The sequence below is a fragment of the Ammodytes marinus genome (assembly GCF_949987685.1).
Source record: "Ammodytes marinus genome assembly, chromosome: 4".
NCBI classification, from domain to species: Eukaryota; Metazoa; Chordata; class Actinopteri; order Uranoscopiformes; family Ammodytidae; genus Ammodytes; species Ammodytes marinus.
Genome location: NC_137233.1, coordinates 27,488,741 through 27,509,199, shown reverse-complemented (window position 1 = coordinate 27,509,199; position 20,459 = coordinate 27,488,741). Strand labels below are relative to the sequence as shown.

Sequence of the window (20,459 nt, the reverse complement as noted above, 5' to 3'; positions counted from 1 at the left end):
CACCATCCAACATTATGGCTCAGCTACAACCATTGTGTTCGATGGCTATGGGGATGGGCCATCCATTAAAGACAACACACATCAAAGAAGAGGAAACAATATTCATCCCATTGTCAACTTCACTGCTGAGACAGAGTTCTCAGGTAAGAAGGAGGAGTTCATGTCAAGAGATCTGAATAAACAAAGGCTGATCCAAATGATAAGCGATGAACTGAAAGAAAGGGGTTGCACTGTGGTCAATTCAATTGGAGATGCTGATGTAGACATCGTAAGGGCCGCAGTGGAATCATCTCTTCTTCACACCACTACGCTGATTGGAGAAGATACAGATCTCCTTGTCTTACTACTTCACTATGCACAGAGAGATAGTAAGGGCGTATATTTCAGATCAGACAAGTCAAAAGCTGATGGCAGTTTTAAAGTGTATGCCGTAAACCATTTAAAAGAAGTACTTGGACATGATGTGTGTTCTCAGTTGATGTTCATCCATGCTCTCACTGGCTGTGACACAACTTCTCGGATCTTCGGGGTTTGCAAAAAGACTGCTTTCCAGAAGCTTGTAAAAGGGGATCCCGTCCTTCGATCTTGTGCCAATGCATTCATTGTCCCAAACCAGACCACAGAGGTGATTGATGACCTTGGCTGTCCTCTTTGGTGGAAAGTGCACAGATTCCCTTGCAGCAATGCGATATAACATTTTCAGCAAGAAGGTTGTCTCAGCTTCATCAACTGTAACGCCTGAACGTCTGCCACCAACTGAATCGTAGAGCGTACTACCAGGTCATGGTCTGGATGGGAACAGAAGATGGTATGGATGCCCTGAACTGGGGGTGGAGCCTGCAGGACAATAGATTTGTCCCACTCATGTCAACAACGAATGTTGCTCCAGACAGTCTCTTGAAGGTCATTCATTGTAACTGTACCACTGCCTGCAAGACACTCCGCTGTTCTTGCAGAAAATATGGACTACCTTGTACTACTGTCTGTGGACCATGTCAACTTAAGGAATGTGACAATCCACTTAACAAGTTTCTTCCAGAGGAGCCCGAAGATGATGATGAATAAAGACCACAATAAGTGTGGCATTTATGTTATTCAACAACAACACCACCTTTCTAGTTTGAATAGTAACCAATTTGAACCATTTAACCAATGTAAGCTTACAGGCAGTCATTTTGAAAATGATGCCTTTCTAGCAGTTATATTTACCTAGATTTGTCGCACTTTATTAATGTATAGAGGTACCAGAATCAGTTGACATTCTTTTGTAACATTTTCCATTTGAGATATAGCCATTCTACGCTCCCGGCCGCCATTTTGGACGCCATTATGAAAATGAAGCCTTTCTGGGAGGTATATTTTCCTAGATTGTTAGTATGTTCATAAGCATATTTGCAGGTACCAGAATCAAGTTAAAAATCATTCGAATAATCTTTTTCTATTGAGATATATAGCCATTTTAAGCTTGGCCGGCCACCATTTTGGACGCCATCTTGAAAATTAAGCCTTTCCGGAAGGTGTATTTTCCTAGATTTTTAGTATGTTTGTAAGCATGTCCAGAGGTACCAAAATCAGTTGAAAATTCCTTTGCAACATTTTTTCAATTTGAGATATAGCCATTTCAAGCTCCCGGCCGCCATTTCGGCCGCCATCTTGGAAATGAGGGCTTTCTGGGGGGTAGATTTTGGTAGACTTTTAGTATGTTATTCAGCACACCAAATACTACTGGAATCCATTGAAAAACCTTTTGTATCAATTTTTTTGGGGTTAAGCCCTTTTTTTTCCTAGATTGACTCACCTAATATGATTGTGTGCTTTTGTCTACACACATGTACTGTAAGTGTGAGTAAGATAAAAAATAAATAAATAAGAAAGTTTGACTTTGACTACCTAAGCTGCTTTGTCAATGCATAATTTATCCCTCTCTACAGGCTACACCTTCAAGCCTTTAAAAACGATCTTAGGGCGCTTTCACAAGTGCAATTTTTAGTCCATTCAAAATCGAATCCTATAGTGCAGTTTAACCCTGGGTGGCGTTTGGTTGGGGCAGTTCTGAACGCAACGATCATACTCTGGTGCGGACCAAAACAACCAGTCGGAGAACGCTAGAGCTTGTCAACCACAGTGAAAACATAAACCAAAAAACTGTCTCAAGTGTTTTTTATGTTCCTTGATCTTCATAGGATTTAATGACACTAAACAAAATTGTTAGTGCTGCTGTTCCTGTTGTCTCAACTAAGCCTAATGGCGCTTTTCCACCGCATGGTATCGACTCGACTCGACCCGCATTTTTGGCTTTTCCACCGCAATTTCATGGTACCTGGTACCACGTAGCGGCTGCTTTTTTGGTATCGCCTTGCTCTAGGTTCCAAGCGAGCTGAGCCGATGCTAAAAGGTGACGTCGGCAGACGGCCGGCCACTGATTGGCCAGAGACTATTGTCTGGCCAATCAGTGGCCAGAGACTACCGGCTTCATTCTGTTGTTTATTCTCCCCAACTCTCCGGGACTTTTGAGTGTATTTACGCCGCATGCAGCCTTCTCGGCTCTCTTTCATTTGATTTGCATCACAGATCCGAATTTATTTTCCATATATTCGCTAAGCTCACCCAGTGTTGGTTGTTGGGGAAGTTACGTATACGAGAGGAGACATGTAGGGCAGCTAGCAGCTAGGCTAATAGTAGCCAGCTGGGACAGACATGATAGCGAGCGATTACATTACACGCCTCGGACTGAACTGATTACCTCAATAAAATATTCAGGCTGAGACACGGCTTGCATTTGAAAACACGTATCCTGAAACAAGCAATAAACAGTCAACTTTATCATGCCCGTGTTTACGTGCATAGGGATGTACGTGACGCATCCCTACAGCTGACTGTGTGGCAGAGTCACACATCGGGACAACAACCATCCCTTTTAATGGCCCGTAGCAATATTCTTCTACTTCTTTTAGCAAACAGATACAAGGGGGGTATTTCTTAAACATTTTTCATCCGTGTTTTTGGCGGTTGGTTCAGTTAATAGTGCAACAACTGCTCGTAATTTCTGCTTTGCTACTTTGCTCCGGAGTAGGCTTTCAGCCCCTTACGACGACCCCGCCCACGTTCAGCAGGTACTATTTGCGGTGGAAAACGAACCGTGCTGCTACCAAACCAAGTTGAGTCGAGTCGAGTTGAGTCGAGTCGAGCTACATGTGCGGTGGAAAAGCGCCATAAGTAAGTTAGTAACCGAGTTAGTAACGGTTAGTCACTTGTACCTGCTTTCTTTTTATTCTTTTTAAGTGCACTTGATGTTGCAATTGTTTTGTTAGTTTCTCCCGTGATTCCTTTATATTTCATTTTTAGATTATAACAGGTTTCTACTAGCCTGGTGCTACCAGACCATCGTACTTCATTTCATTTGTACAGAAGGTCTGGAACTGCTGTAATTGGCAAACGTTCACTCACTTGGAGGCGGGTGTCTGTTGAAGTTTAAAACTATTGGATCTGCTCAGTGCCACTTTGGATTAGCCAACCAATCGCATAACGTTTGGTCGGCTTCTGACGGTGCGTTCAAGTTGTACAGGGAACTCAGAAATTTCCGACTTCACTACATATTGTAGTCTATGGATCGACCGGTACCTGGCAACGATAACTTGCTAGAGCCTAACGTTTGGTTATTTGGATGAGAAAGGTTGTAGGCGTCTATCCTTTCCCGAGCAGATGCGCTGGAACACAGACAGGTCGGAACTCGGAACTACGAAGTCGGAAATTTCCGAGTATAAAGGAATGCAGCATTCAACTGAAACTGGAGCACGACTTCGACGTCATCATTCTCAGCCACTTCCTCTGTTCGCTGATTGGACACTCAGAAATTTGTTCGAGCAAAATCCCACTAATACGCCCCATCCCCAGACTGACTACTGAAGGGAAAATGAAATTTGGGCGGAAGTAGGTGGGCGGGCGGAGCCAGGCTAGGTTTCTACTGTATATTGAATAAACCTGAATTTATATGGTAATAAGAAATGAAAGTATTGCTTAAGAAATTGGACCCTCACTCTTTTCTTTTCTGGAAAAAAATGTCTTCACCCTAACCCTCCTGAATTCCATGCGTCTCTATTCTTTTTCTTTGGTCGCTTGTGTTATTTTACAAAGAAAAACAAGAGAAAGAAAAATCATCAGTGGGGAGAATACTAATTAATCAGTCATCTCTGTTGATTTCCATTTTGTCGATACTGAACAATTGATGCATGCAGCCCCTACTTTCAATTACACCTTGCACCAGTCAAAACCCCCCTTTTTTAGGGGAGGCTGAAAAAGAGACTCCGGTAAACTGTGGATAGTATGACAACTGAACTGTATAGCCAAGAGTTTTGAGCCTGTACAGTATTAGAGGTCACGACATTCCCAGTTGGAAGAGCCTTGCCATAACCACTCTTTACCCTCTCCTCTCTCTGTTTCCCTTGCGTATATAGACCTCGGCAGACTGTGTCGGTGTGCACTGAGCTGCAAGCCAAGGTGTTCCAGTGCTACAGAGACAATCCACAGCAGACCCTGCACTGCTCCGGCCTGGCCAAAGAATACATGGCCTGTGTCCAGCAAGCCAAGAAGGTATGGGCGAAGGGGCAACGTACTATATACAGTACATTGGGTTGTGGGAGCGTGAGAGAGGACTGAAGAAAAATTGTGTGTGGAGATTGTGTTGTATGTGTGTGTGTGTGTGTGTGTGTGCATTAAACGTGTTAATGTGTGACAGCAGGTAACGCCATGCTTCTCTACTTTCAATCAATTTCCCCACTCTCTCTCTCTCTTTGTTATTTTTGTGCACTCCTTGCTCACACACCCCAGCCCCCCCCCCCACCTTTGAGAAACACACTTAGCAGACAGAGAGCACTTAGAGTAGCTCTGTTTTCCTTTGAGACATCGCTTTAAAAAAAAATAGCTTGCAGTATCTTAAGGAAGGCAGCAGTTAATTAGTGAGACCTGCGATGAGCTTGACGGTGACACTGACAGCGGAACAAAAAAGGTGAAGAGAGAGACAAATAAATAATCCTTCTCGATCCTTCTAGCGAATCAGTTAAACTTCTGAGACGTTGTAATCTGCACGTTGGTTACTTTGACACTTCAAACAGGAGGATAAATCAATGAGACATGCCTATTGAGCGGATCACCAGTCTCCAGGCGCTGTGCACTGTGTTTTGGGAACTTTCTGATAGGAAGATTACAACGTTATTAGCGTATTAAAATCAGTTATTTGGCATCGGGGCTCTTTTGAAATGCATTCTGCGTTCTGCCGATGCTTTTTGCAAATAGTGTTCAGACCCTGCGCTTATCTACAAAGTGCTTATTTTCTCCCCCAATTTCTCCATCAAACAAAACAATAATGAATGGGGACAATTTGCACATTATTATCGTGACCAAACACACTGATATGGCTCCAAAGTAGATAAAAGGCACAGAAACAACAGTTGTTGAATTTTGGCAGTTTAAGCGGTCGATAAAAGCAAGGCAGGGGAACACAATTAAAGCAATCAGTCTTTTTTAAAACCGGTTCAAACGATCCATTTGATTGTGGGTTTTTTTTTTGTGGTGGGGGGGGGGTCAGAGTATACGTTTGTATGCAACTCAGTTTGTTTTTTGTTTTTGGTGTACATGTGATGTATAAAATTCCAGTTTTGTAGCCTTTGTGCAGAGCAATTGCAAGATGTTTTCGTCTTTTCCGAGGTGCGTGCTTAACTTAGGGTTCAATCAGGCATATCTTTGACAGAATGTGAACGAGAGTCGGGGAAAGAAAGAGAGAAAACACAGAAGAGACAGAATGAGAGAGTTAAATGGCAAATTAATTTAAAAAAAGGAAGCTTCAAACCATATATCCAACCTACTGACATAGGACAGAGTTAGAAATGAAATTCTTCACTTCTACCCTGTTGGAATAAGGTGGATTTCACTGGGCTTGCTTGATAAACAAGGTCTAGTCTTTTAGATTTAGAAGCCAAACATTACTGTGCTCTATTGTAGACTTTGGAGGGAGGATACAAATAATAGTTTTAGGTCTGTGCTTCAACAAGTTAAACATCCTTGTTTGTTTACCTGAGATTCATATATTCTAAAAGGTGTTGCCTTTTTCAAGAAATTTCACACGGTTGCTTTCTCGCTTTGGAAATAACAATCTTCATCAGAAAATAAATCTCATCTCTGACATCTTCTCAGTCTAACCTTTCTTTATTGGGATAATAACAAAGATTAAATCTAGCTTTTCAAGAGTGCTCTGCTCATCTCTTTTGAAAAAGGATGGGTTTTCAGCTTGACCTTTAAGGCTTCTGAAAAGATGTCTGTCCCAAGCTTAGACTTTTAATAAAAACATCTAAATGTTCCTAGATTAAGTTATACATGTAAAGGACCTCATATTAAAGTGTCCCTTTGACCTATATCCACATCCAATATTCTTCTTATATTACTTCCTTTACCTCTTGTTTTCTCTCTCTTTTGTGTAATATCTGCTCATTCTCCTCTCCTCCACTTCCCATATATGAAAGCCTCTATCACCGCCCGTCACTGCACACTTTGTCCCTTTAGCACTTGTGTTAGCTCTTATCTGTGCTACTAGCAATGGAGCTCTGTTGGACTCTCTTAGGTCTTAGTTAGCTTTGACTAACATGTCAGGTGCTATTCTTCCTATCTTCATTCACTCACACGGTCCCACAGCTCGGTCTCAAACCCACTGCTGTCTTTGTTGAACACACATACTATATTCTAAAGGGAAGCCCTGGTAGTAGCCATGCATGGACATTGTATACATTCTCACTGGCAACAAAGCAGACATTTTTGGGATGGTATGATGGCCTAGGCGAAAGGGTGCCGACTAGTAACCATGAGGTCGATTTGAATCCCGGCATTGGACAGGAGGGTGTTAGTTGTAAAACTAGTGGTGGCTGGAATTACATCTACGGTGCCCACTAACTCTACCATTGTGTCCTTGAGAAAGGCACTTAACCCCAAAACTGCTCCGGGGCCGCTGTAATGGCTTACCCTGTGCTGACACTCCCTCTGGAGTGTGGTGTCTTGAGAGAGGATATGCAAAAAGACGAATGTCAATGTATCCTTGTGTTACAGCAACTGAACTAAACTGCATTTTCCTATTCCAGATGGTAAGCTATTTTCTGTTTAATCTGCTGTTGTTCTAGAGCTCATACCTGTCTCCAAGTGATTCTGTTAGCCTTTACTTGAGAACTTTGTGCTGCAATAATTCTATGAATCCACGTTATACCAAAGTCCCCCATGCTTCATGTAGATCTAGACCATCTGTAATACCAAAGGCATTGATTAGACCTTCACACATTGCTCAACAAGAGAGAGTAGACACACAGCAGGTCTGTGGGAGTTTAGCAGGGAACGAGGAAGCCACAGAGAAATAGAAGATGGAGGGACAAAAGAGTGCTGATGTAGTCCAGATTCCTCCTCCGTGTGCGAGATGTGAGGGAAAGATACCGCGCGAGGTGAAAGGGACAGATGCACCGCCGATGTTCTGAAAGAACAATGGGAACGAAGCTAGAGTACTTTGGCTCACTTATCAACATGGTCAGCAGTTACAGAGGCAGCACTTACCGGCGACTCAGCAGCTCATTCAAGCAATTAACGGTAGTTTAGCGCCAGATTGCGGCAATTTGCGTCGGAAAATCTCACTTTCTTCCCGGAGTCATAAATCTGAACACACAGATTGCCAGATTACTATTTGTAAATTGACTGTGACTTACAGTTCCCCCGGGATGTCAGTATTGAACAACGCACATATGACCACTTAGAAATCAAACAAAAGGCCGCTTTATAACTCTGTATCTTGCCTGAGAAGAACAAATAGGCTAGGGGAAAAAAAGGGAGCAAGTTGTAGCCCATAGCGTGACTTATAAAACCAGTTATATCTTCATTTGAATTTCACACCTAAAGATGAAGAACTGAACTGAAATTCATGTAAAACATTCTCCAATTTTTAAAAAACAAACCAAATGCCACCTTTGTAGAGCTCATATTTGTAGTCCTTATGGACAAATTTAGTAATGCTGGGTCAATATGTGAATGCTCAAATAGCACCGTGGAATGATACCAAAATGACTAGAGAGGTCAAACAGAGAAGAGAGACCAGGCAGAGCTGCCACCGGAGGCTCCCCATCAGTCGGCCTTAATGAAAAGAAATGAGTGGGCAGTCCCAAGACCCTTCTGGCCACGCAAGGCAGCTCTGTCCTGTCTGCCTGTCTATAAATGGATCTGACAGAGCCAGAAGCTTGGCAAGAGTCGTGCACTTGGACGAGAGTTTTACAAGGAAAAAAGTTTCAGTATTGCTGCAGGTGGTGTAGGGTCAACAGGGAGCAATATGCACTGCAGATTAAGTCATGAGAGAGATAGAGAGAGAGAGAGCAAGAGAGAGAGCACTGGATCATATTTCATTATGAAATCTAATATTCCGCCGACCCCGGAGGACACATTTTGTTAACGTTGAGACTGTTAATATTTGGAGGGTTGTACCTTTTTGGTCTGAGCGAGATGCTTGCTTCAGAAGTGGAACAGAAAGTTTGCTCGTTATGTAGGTAATGACACTCCCCTGACATGAGCTCATCCGTCAAATGTATTAATATGTTACAACCAAATTGCTTTAAGATTTTTATTTTTTTTTTATGTCGGATCTCATTTGGAACAAAACATTTTCGAGTCCATTACATTAGCACTGGGCTGACGTACAGGCACTTCGTAGTTTGAGAAATAAGAGAGCGCTTCTCTGCTCCACTGAAGGGCAGCGATAATACACCCAAATATTTCTCTGTAAAAAGAAGGGGCTGTTTTGTTAAAACTAACAAGCAAAATAAACTGTCTGCTCGGGGGCAGATAAAATAGCTAGTGACTTAGAAAAGACATACACAGTTTGGATGCTGTAATTTTTTCAGCTTTGAGCGAAGCTTCTGGCCTGATGCTGAAAACCTCCCGACAGCTTAAAAGCTCTGTTCTTTTGTTATCTGTATGTGCTCGTAAGGATTATTCTAAAGCAAAGTCTTTCTTCTCTGTGATTAAAGGGGAGAATGGTGTATCCCCCCCCCCCCAACAAAAAATATATAAAAAATCTTTGTCTGAAGTCGATACTTAATGTTTTCAACTTTTCTTGAATATAGTTATCTCTTTTTGTCTCTTTGTGTACATGAAGCCTGACACTTATCGAATACCATCTGTCTGCCTTAATCCTAACTCACTTCCTCATTCTCATCTCCTTGTATTGTCTGCATTCTCCAGCAGTGTTGTCCATGCCCATCCAAATTCTGTCACTTCTGCCCAGCTACCACCACTGACTTTCAAGTGTCCATTGGTGCAGGCTCCACTGTATATGTCTTACTCTTGGTCAGCCTGTCTGTTTGTCAATCAATCCGCCAATGAAACCGGCGGGCCTGCTTATCTCTCTCTCTCTTCTGTGCCAGTGTCTTGATCTGAACATCACTAGAGTTATCTATCTCACTTTTTCCGTCCGTCTCCCGCTTGAAGTCCACCCAATGCACTATCTACAGTTGCGCAGCCTTCCTTATATGTCACTCAAAAGTCCTTTTATGGTTTTTGTGATTCATTCAATGCACACACACACTTTTTTTTTATATCCACACATCCTGCCCTCTGCCATCTGCCATCCCATTAAAGACAGTTTGCTTCTGGATATGGCCGAGCACTTTCCTTTTTGCTATCATTCCCCTGCCCCTCTCCTGTCAGTGTCCATGGTTGGGGCCATTGTCATGCATATGGCACCTTGTGTGTGTGTGTGTGTGTGTGTGTGTGTGTGTGTGTGTGTATTATGGATGCTGGGTAAATGTCAGCTCACCGATGGCCCTGCATTGCTATGAAGCTTTGTGGGTTTTGTCCCTTTCTTCGGTCTGACGTTTGACAGTATCTTATATATTTTTTTTGTCACTATATGGTCATTGTCATCGGAGGTTCTCATTCCAAGTGTGTGTTTGCGTGAGGGTAAGCCCATGAGAGAGTGTGGGAGTCCACCCCTTTACATTGTCTATTCTCTCTTTCCACTTTCCTACTCCTTTGGCGAAACAAAACAAAGCCGTCCTCAAAGTCACATTCAAGAACAAACGTTTCTCAAACCACCACTTACTGTAAGTGTCACCCCTCCCCCCTCCCCCCTCCTTTTCCACAATACTCCAAGGCTCCAGCAAAAGCCAAAGCATTTTGCAGAATGCTAATGCCACCCAGTGCTGTGCCATTTAATACCATTAGCAGGGCACGGACGGCATCGGAGCAACACTTGCCACTGTATCCCACATACTTAACCCACTTGAACCACGTCGGTCCTCCCCAACGCAGTATTTTTGTACCCTGATATGCAAGCCTGTTCTTCTGGCCCTCTGAGACGCTTGTTGAAGTGCCGCTCTAGTCCTGCCTTGATTGCAAAGGCCGAGGTGGGGGGCTGATAATGGGGGAAAAAAATAAAACACATTTTTGAAAATACTGGTCAAATACTTTACCATTAAAGGTGCACCATGCAGTTTAAGGGAAGAGGGATTACATGTGTTCACATTTGCAGAGCTAACAGTAAGTCTAAAAAAGATATTTACTCTACATGTTATTTTGAGTATCAAATAATTATTTTCAATAATCAAAACTATTTTGAGGCACCTAGAACCAAACGTAAGACGCAAAAACATAGTAAACAAAACTGTTTTAATTTCTGCTGTAAACTACAACAGTGACAACTTTTCGGGTAGCTTTCTAACATAAAACAGGGTTCCAGGGCTACAATTTCCCTGTGAGGAAAGTTTGTTTATTCAGTTATGAGAATATATCATAGAAAATGTTCACTTCTCTGACATGTCCAAAGTGACATAGTGCACCTTTAACTGCAGCCCTAAAAAATGACAAGTGAAATCAACAATGCTTTGGACGTTGACTGATAACTGATAGCTCATTTCTCTGCCGTCTCACCGGAATCCTCATTTAATGTCACATTTTCTTGAGGGGCCATAAAAACCTAGTCAACGTGAGGAAGCAGAACATTGTGCCAGAAATGGAGCCACACAGCGACAAGTATGAATCTGTGGGAAGGTCACAGAAGCACTAACGCACAAACGTTCTGTCTACGGAGGCACCAAGGATTACTTTCACAGCTGAAACAACCTATGAAGAAAAAAACCTGCTTGTTCAGGGCAATTAGAAACCCTAGTGTTTTTCCAGCGGTGCTTGGACATGTCCGGTCAAAATGTAAATTCAGCTGGTGGGATAAGCAAGTGTTCATATACTTGGCATCATTAAATGAGATTAATAAAGAGAAAATATACTTGAACTGTTTGGAATGTACACTTCCAACTGGAGTACACATATTTACAGTAAAAAATATGTTATTTTTTTCTTTTTGCTGTAGTAAGGAGGGTGTGGCTGTATTTAAAATGAAGGATGAAGAAAGGTTTTGGTAAAGGTTAGTCAAGGATTCCATTTACGATTGACAATCCCCCTCTTGGCTCACCTTGGGCTATGGAAACTTGTCTTTAATAAATCTATTATGAAAATAACTGTAAGTTGTTGTGACCCCAGTAAACTTTGAGGTTTAGGGGTGCAGGTATGTTGGATAACAGGTTTGGAGACAGGGAATGCATGACAATGGTGGTCCTCAATTTTAGAGCTCTAGTTAGAAAGAAAAGTTTGTGTGTGTGTGTGTGTGTGTGTGTGTGTGTGTGTGTGTGTGTGTGTGTGTGTGTGTGTGTGTGTGTGTGTGTGTGTGTGTGTGTGTGTGTGTGTGTGTGTGTGTGTGCGTGCGTGCGTGCGTGCGTGCGTGCGTGCGTGCGTGCGTGCGTGCGTGCGTGCGTGCGTGCGTGCGTGCGTGCGTGCGTGCGTGCGTGCGTGCGTGCGTGCGTGCGTGCGTGCGTGTCAGCGTCTGTGCATCTTTTTGTATCCGTGTATAGCTACTCCCCCTCCATCAAAACATTTCAATTGACATGTTTCCACTCCAGACACGTTTAACCACAAACTACTTCACCAGCCATTTTGCAGGGAGACGTCCGTTCCTAAATGTAGTGCCAGCAGCATCTTAAGCACCTCTCAGGCAACATTCAGTCATACAGGAATGTGTACACCTCCATTCCCCCTTTCATAAAGAACTGAATGGCTTAGGTAATGGCAGACTATTTCACTCCGCCACTTTCCCCTGCCTTTCTGACCACAGAACATCCCAGCAACAAGACAAAATGTGTAGATGTCTCCATTCAGACACTGTTCAGTTAGTCCAGGTAAATAAAGGTGATGGGTAGGAAAGAGAGGAATTCTGCCATTTCCAACTCAAAAGAGGAGGGTGGGGTTGAAACAAGGGATGAGTCTTGGTAGCAAAGATGAAAAGAAGGTGCCTGTCAATTGGGGAATGGTTGGAGGATGACGAAAGAGAGGAAAAGCGTCGGGGAAAGAGGCTTAAGGGTGCCTGTCAGTATAGAAGGGGCTTGTAGAAAACTGGTAAGAGAGAGAGAGAGAGAGAGCGATACAGTAGGAATGAGTGCATGATGGATGGAAGGTAGAGAGGGTGGATAAAGAGAAGGGGAGAGGTTCTGTCTGCAGGAGGGATGACGGGAATGGCAGAAAGAAGTGAAGGGAGAAGAAAGAGGTGCGGAGGAGGCTCTGTCAGTCACCGCTGTGGGAGAGAAGCAAGACCCCAAAAAATTTCAAATTTTAGGAATGTGGCATAGAGAAAAAAAAAGAAAATGTATGTGTATGGCTATCAGTAGTTGCAGGTAGTGAGCCCCACTGTGAGCCTATAGGCATGCCTGCTAACTGTAATCTGATAACAGAGCCACTGTATTCAGCAATCTGGTCCTGCACATAATAGACACACACACACACACACACACACACACACACACACACACACACACACACACACACACACAAACACACATCAGCATGTCCGTGTTATTAATATCTCCTTTATAGAATACTAGCATACCTCCTACACTGATTATAGCTCTGTGTGATGAAAAACTGGAGCAATACTAAGATGAAATATGTACTGTACATATCTTTACCACTGCCATTTTCATTCTATTTTATTTTAATTTAAGATGTCTTGCTTTATAGTGTTGTTTGTTGTCATTTCATACCACTGAAGTGCCTTGGCCAACACATGCAAAAATAAATGTTGACATGCGCCTGTGTTGTGATAATCATATTTACTTGAATATTACCCACTCAAACACGCATGTTTTCTCACATATCTCTGTCTCTTTATTTCTCTCTCTCTCTCTTTCCTTCCTTCCTTCAATCCCACCTCACCTTCTCATCCGTCATCTCCAAGGCGACCAACCTGTGAAGGCACAGGCCACATAAAAATAAGCTCTCTCTCTCTCTCTCTCTCTCTCTCTCTCTCTCTCTCTCTCTCTCTCTCTCTCTCTCTCTCTCTCTCTCTCTCTCTCTCTGTGTAACACTCCATCAGCATCCAGTCAAACATCTGATCCACGCTGCTTCACTCCACTGACTGCCATCTCTGTAACATGTGATTCGCCCCCCTGCCAGCTTTGAGCTACCATGTGTCTTACTTCATTTGGATACAGATAAGGTGTCGGGGTAAATTGTGGCTAAGGGACTCGTCGGGGGGGGGGGGGGGGGGTGACTGTGGTCTTATTCTCTGAATGGTATTGTCATTATCATTCTAATCTTCATATTATTAGATGTATACGCTGCCCAATCGCACTGAGATTTTCCCGTTCATGTGTACAGGTGTGTTAAGGATTTTGTTAAGGGAATGTTGTTTTTCACGCTGTGAGACAATCTCATGACTGTATGCAGCACCGCAAAAATGATTATAAATTTCATGGACAAGCACTACAACCGATACGATGACATTGTGTTGATATGAATGCTATGTTAGGCAAAAAGACAGGGTAAATAAATAGAATCTTAAAGCTCCCATATTATACACTTTTCGGTTCTATTATACACCATATTATATGGTCTTAGTGGTCCCTAATACGTTTTTCTTTAATTGTTTGCTGAAAAAAACTTTCAGATAATTTATTGTACTATGCTGATGTTCAGCTAATCTCACAATGGCCTATTTTTTAAAAAAGAGTTGCAGGTCCCCTCGTAAATATACAATCTTTGAGCTCCCCCCGCCCCCTGTCCGGAAGCGAAGCCAGATACGCCTCGCCCTCTGTCTGTCAGGGCCGTGGACCAATAAGAAATAGGGGTGTGGGCTGCACAGTGGAAGCTTCTGGCTTTACGGTTTGTGAGGTCAGAAAAGGGGATAATTCTGACTGGAGTGTTTTTGGGGGGAGGGGTGGGGGTTTCAGAAAAGGGGAGAGTGAGAAAAGGAGAGATTGTTATTTTTTTTGATATTTTGGCAGTCTCTAGGCACACCGTGGACGCATGGATATGTTGGAACACATTTAAAAAGTGCATTTAGCATAATATGGGACCTTTAAATTGAATGTCCCACATGGTTGAACGAACCAATTTTTTAATCCATAGTTACCAGTTGAAGCAGACAGCAAATGTATGCCGAGATTGAGGGGGTGACGTGTGTCAAAAGTCACTACAGTACTACTAGTTTCCTTACAAAGTCTTTTTCAGTAGTTTAGACATTGATTACTCCTGTATACTCAGAAATGCACATGACAATGACTAATGCACAAGGACAGCACATGCACACTAAAAAGTCGAAAGCCCTTCTAGCAGCTACTAGAGTGGCTGTGATTTTCATTGGAAAGAAAACCATTTTCATAGTTTAAATCAATGAACTGAGAGAATATTTAGATCGATAAAGATCATGAATATCTGCACCAGATTACCTGGTAATCCATCCATCCGTTCTCTTAATGCTAATCCATCTAGGTCCAGTCAATCAGTGCTGCTTCTCCTAACTAAACCAACTGACTGTCTGACCTAACCCACAGGCTAACTGAATGAAGAGTTTAGACAGTCCTGTAGGCTACGTGTAACCACGGAGCTGACACATTGACTAAGAGGCTTCCTCCACTGACTGGCTGATTAACTGTGTGGCTGTCTTACTGACTGTGTAATCAGTGTGTGTTTATAAAGCAGCCATAGCCAGCCACACGGCCACTCAGTGAGCTGGCTGATTGACAGTCCTGCCTGGCAACTGTCTCCGCTCCACCATAGAGAGAGAGAGAGAGAGAGAGAGGGAGTGAGCTGAGTGCTGTTAGCACTGAGCACAGAAGACAGTTATTGATTTTCTACTTGTCTATTATTTTTGTTTTTCACAGAGAAAAATGCTTGTGTGTGTGTGTGTGTGTTTGTCTGTGTCTCTGTGTCTCGATCTCCTTATATTTAGGTGCAAATGTGTTTACATATACCTGTAGGTCCGCGCTGTATGTATTGTATTTTTCCCATTACCTTATGACTGGGGAAGTGTGAACATACACAGCTTGTGCACACTGTTGCTTCCATGTGCTGCTCCCACGTTCAAAGCTGATTCCTGGCCAACGAACGCAACGATCCATCTACTCTTCACACTGCTCATTAATTGGATAGAAGCCTGCAGAAGTAAACATGTCTTAGTGTGTTGGTTTCCTGTGTGTACTTCTGTCTGTGAATCGATTTTTTATTTTATTTTTTTTATCTAACCCATTCAGACACCTTTCCATCTCAGCAAGAGTAAGTAATAGTGAAGTGGAGCTGGTTGTTCAACTTTTTTTTTGCACCAACGTAGTGAAGAAATGAGGTCCAACACATGTGAATACTGTAGGTTGAGATAGGAGGAACTGAGATGAGAAAGAATCATGTTGTGGTTATTTTTGACCACGCAGTAAATTGAGGCCATATAATACAGTAGTAACGCAAGCATTTGGCCAGTAATTTTAGTACCTCATGTTGATAAGGCTATTCAATGAAAATTGGTTTTATCCATATGTTTGCCATTTTAATTTTTGTTTGTTTTAGTCAACAAGTTTTACATTTAGTTTTTTTTTTTGTCAAAAGAGGTGAACAAAAAAATAAGAAGCAACTCTCAGTATCACACACTGCAACTAAACAGCGTATACACAACCTACAGCCTCCAGAATGACCTTAAAGTTGAATCAGCACTGTTTTAAAAAAAAACCTGAACATTAAAACCTTCATGTAGGTATAGGATTTACTTCAGAACCGTTGGATTAAGCTACATCTGCTTTGGTCTGGCTGTGGCTAATAAAACTGTAATCTTGAGTGTACATCCTTAAAATCAGTTCAGACCTTGAGCTTGAATATTTGGCTGCCCTCCCTGCCCAAGGTGTCGTGCATGAAAAGCTTTCCCTGTCTTTTAAATTATCCAAGTGTGGATGGCGACGGTCCAAATCTGAACCGGGGGCACCAAATTGAACTGTGGGAGGTGCTCGGGGTCAGTTTGAAAATTCAGGAATTACTTCATACAATATGCATGAGGCCTAGAGTCCCATCACACTGCTGAATACGAGTGTTGTAATGCCTATGCGCCCCGCTACCACAAGCTCACCCGCGTATGCATGCACCTACACACACACACACACACACACACACACACACACACACACAATAATGTGCTCTAAACTCCTACACACACAAACAAGAGCCACTTTCACACAAACAGAGAGTTTTCGTGCACATATGCAAACACACACTGTCCTCCCCCTTTATATCTCAGGACGTGAGTGGAACAGTAAAGCTAAATCCCCTTGTCACATTTGCCGCTCATCTCCAATTCAATGGCTCAGGCAGCGTTGCCCTCGGATGCACTTGGCAAGTGAGCAGCTAACCTGCCCGCCAGCATATATCTGTCTGCCAGCCGAGCACCGCCGTAGTTAGCATGCCAACTAGCCCAACCCGGCAGCCACAAACTAATGCTTCACTAACCCTGGGTCGCTCCGTGTCTCTTTCTGTGTCTCTCGTGTGTGTTTGTATGTCTATTGACAGAAAAGGGTTTGAAGTTGGACCTTGTGATAGCCTGGCTTTATAAAACCTCACAAGAGAGTTTTTCTTGAACTGCATCAACAAGCATACACAATTATTAAAAGAAAATCTCATTTAAAAAAAAACCTTGCCAAAGTCACTTTAGAATGAATTTGAAACTGAAAGATGACATCTTTTATTCTGCTCTACAGAATCTATGATCACAGTCTAGTCTGCAAAACTCTAAGATATCAATAGTACATACATGTGAAAGTATAAAGGGTTAAGTGGCACAGTTAGGAGAGAGAGAGAAAATGCATCTGCACCGATCTGCACATAATGTAAATGCACTGCATAGTGCATTGAAGTTAAATGATACAAAATGTTTAAGACGGAGAAATCTCAATTGTTCTATAGCATATCCAACCACTGCATCAGATACATGTACACACCCAACATACACCACCTGAGCACTTTGCTCCTCTCAAATGATGTCTGGGCTAATAAATTAAATTCGCTTTTTTTTCTACTCCTTTTGTTCAACCTTGTACAACTGCAGCTCCTTTTCTCCCTGGTCTACAGTCTTTTTTCCCTGAGCAGTCAGCCTCGTCTGGGGCTGTCACCTCAGCATTGGTGCTATGGCAACAGTGCACAGTCCCGATAAGCAAGCAAAAGGCACTTACAAGCTGTTGGAATTTAAGGTGGAATGAAGAAATAGAATAAAAGCAAGTAACTGAAAAGCTCTGATTTTCCTTGCAGTGGACACACTACGTTCCTTGGTCAAAGGTTTCGGTTTTTCCTTGGGCAGACAGATTAGTTTGAATAGTTACTCAGTCTGTTGTGATTTTCTTGCTTTTGTACAGCCCTTCCACAGTAGAATCCCTCAGGTTAGGGCATGAGTGTGGCCAAAATATCTCAAGTGAAGGTCTATTGTAGCTATACACCACTTCAAACCATCCCTGTGGCTACTGCGATTCAATGGATTAGAACTTGAACATGTGTGTGTCCGGGACCTCATCACCATTTTTATTCACCAGTTGTAAACAGAAGAAATCCAATGTCATACTCAATGCACCTACTGTGTGTGTGTGTGTGTGTGTGTGTGTGTGTGTGTGTGTGTGTGTGTGTGTGTGTGTGTGTGTGTGTGTGTGTGTGTGTGTGTGTGTGTGTGTGTGTGTGTGTGTGTGTGTGTGTGTGTGTGTGTGTCTGTGTGTGCAGCACATTATGTATGATTCCTACTCTCACATGTTTGGGTGAAAATGTTGAACCAGTTATTTGCTAAAAGGCAGCTGTGCTAAAGTTAATCAATAACCCTGTTTGTATGGGGGAGTTTTTCCTGAAGCTACGGCTTCCAGTTGTCTAGAGTTAGTAGAACTGGAATTATCTGCCTGCCACTTTGGTACCGTTTGAGCATGTTTGTTGACGCTTTTATATCAGCTTTCTTTTTCTCTTATTCTGGACATGTCATCAGTTACCTAATCATAAATAGTCTTAAACATTTAACAGATTTTAAACTTTCAATGTAGATAAAGGAGTGTGCATTTTTAAAAGGCTAAGTTAAAGGTGGAGTCATTCTGGAGAACAATCACTTTTTGTCAAAATCAGTGAATATCTCCTCACAATCCGCTACGTGTCTGTACTGTGCATGCTGATAGAAAATCCAGTGTTTATACACAGCCAGCTCTGTAAACGGAGTAGCTGCTAGGGGGCCCCTTTTGTTTACATAAACTTTGTTTACATACCAGTACATACCAGAGCCTTTGGTTGTGTATTAAAGGTGAAGTAAGCAATTTATTTATGTTGATATAAGTGTTAAATCGCTCTTTATTCATACAGTGAATACTCACTTATATAGTGTGCGTGTTTCATAAAGCCAATCTCTCAGTCACTCGCTCTGCATGTAATCGGCAAATAAACTTTTCGGGGATCCCACTACTGAAGAGAGAACGCTACAAACCGGCACCTCTCACTGCCGGTGCACGTGCAGAGCGACAGATGGGTGAATGTTTATGCGCCTACAATAGCGGAGCAGGTAAAAATCCTTCCCAATGTCTGTTTTGATGGTTTTTATCATGTGTTATCACACTTATGGATCTGAGATGATGCTAGATAACTCGCTGCTTGAAGACCGCAGTGCATTAATGTGGGGGCGAGGGAAGGGACTGCTAACTGCAGTCACTGACATGAAGTTAGATAAACTGACCATTCCGCTTACTGAACCTTTAACTATTCCAGGGCACTTCAGTGCAAACAGGTAGCGGATCGGGAGGAGAAATTCACACGTTTTTACAAAACAAAATCATTAGATAAATGCTCAGCTTTACCGTAGTTATATTTAGACGTGAAACCTTCTTGGTATTTTTAGTAACGTGGGACTGTGGCTGCTGTGTTTGCATGTGAGCGACTGGATTTCCCATGGTGGATCTTGACTTTTTGTGAGTTTCCCCTTGGGTTCTCGAAATGTAAAATCCTAATTTGATGGTTTTCTCTTCTTTTCCACCCTCCCCCCTTTCCTTGTCTCCCACCTTTCCTTTTTTTCAGAGCTTGCAGACGAATCACGGCTGAGCGACCCAAAGAAAGCAGGAGCAAGAGGGGAGGGGAAGAAGCCAAGAAGGAGAGAGCGTGTTGCAATCCCTCCATTTCTCTCCTGCCGTCCTGTTCCAATTCATCCATCCGTTTATTTATCCACTATCACCGAATAATCCCCTCCTGTTTCACATTCACACCGTGCTACTTTGTTTTTGAGTGTATTATCTTGACATGTCACTCCAGAGTGTATGATGTGTTGATTTATTGTGGAGTTGCGGCGGCACACCCCTGCTGTCGCTGAAATAAATCCCAGTGATCCGGTGCTGATGAGACTTCAGGTTGTGTGTCTTTGTGTGTGTGTGTTTGTGCGTGTGTGTTTGTGTGTGTGTGTGCGTGCATGTGTTGGGGCGGCGGTGGCTGTCTCTTGTCACTGCACGCTAATAATGCTTCCGCCACTGAAAATGGGGTCGTGTGCACCCTCCTGACAATGCCGCGCAAGGCCCAGGGGCTTGATTGTGTGCCGTGCTCATGGTTTTCATTAGGAGAGGAGAAGGGAAAACCAGAGTGAAGGGAATGAGGGATACATGAAGTGGGGGGGGGGACTGATGAAAAGTGAAGTGTGTGCGTATATGTCTGTTTCATGTGTTTTACCTACGTGCCCGTCACGTACATGGGCTTTGTGGGGAATGCTGCGTGCACATGAGCAAAACACCGGACAGGCCACATATTGTCCCTGCTAGCTGTGTTTCCATGGTGACCACAGGGGTTGGTTGGTGCTATATAGCAGCAAGGTGTGGAGGAACCTTCCAGATAACCCTGAAGGTCAGCACACTGAGCTACAGCTCACAGCACCACTCAGTACCCACACACTTAACCCCCCCCTCCGTGTCCCCTATGTGTGCGTGTGTGTGTGTGTGTGTGTGTGTGTGTGTGTGTGTGTGCGCGTGTGCATGCGTGTGTCTGAAAGAGAGGGACTCAGTTAAGATGCATTTCCACTTATATATGGCCATGGTTGGCCACCCTCGGAATGACAGAAGCTTGTTATCACACACACACACACACACACACACGAA

At 43.0% G+C, this 20,459-nt stretch overlaps 1 protein-coding gene across 1 annotated transcript in view; it reads left to right on the top strand.

Moving 5' to 3' along the window:
- Positions 1-19,723, top strand: part of chchd6b (coiled-coil-helix-coiled-coil-helix domain containing 6b) — a 56,503-nt gene extending 36,780 nt beyond the window's left edge. Inside the window, exons 7-8 of the mRNA XM_080026747.1 lie at positions 4,455-4,590; positions 19,399-19,723. Coding sequence (XP_079882873.1) covers positions 4,455-4,590; positions 19,399-19,422 — 160 coding nt within the window. The 3' untranslated portion in view covers positions 19,423-19,723. The remainder of the gene's footprint in view (positions 1-4,454; positions 4,591-19,398) is intronic.
- Positions 19,724-20,459: the final 736 nt, after the last annotated feature.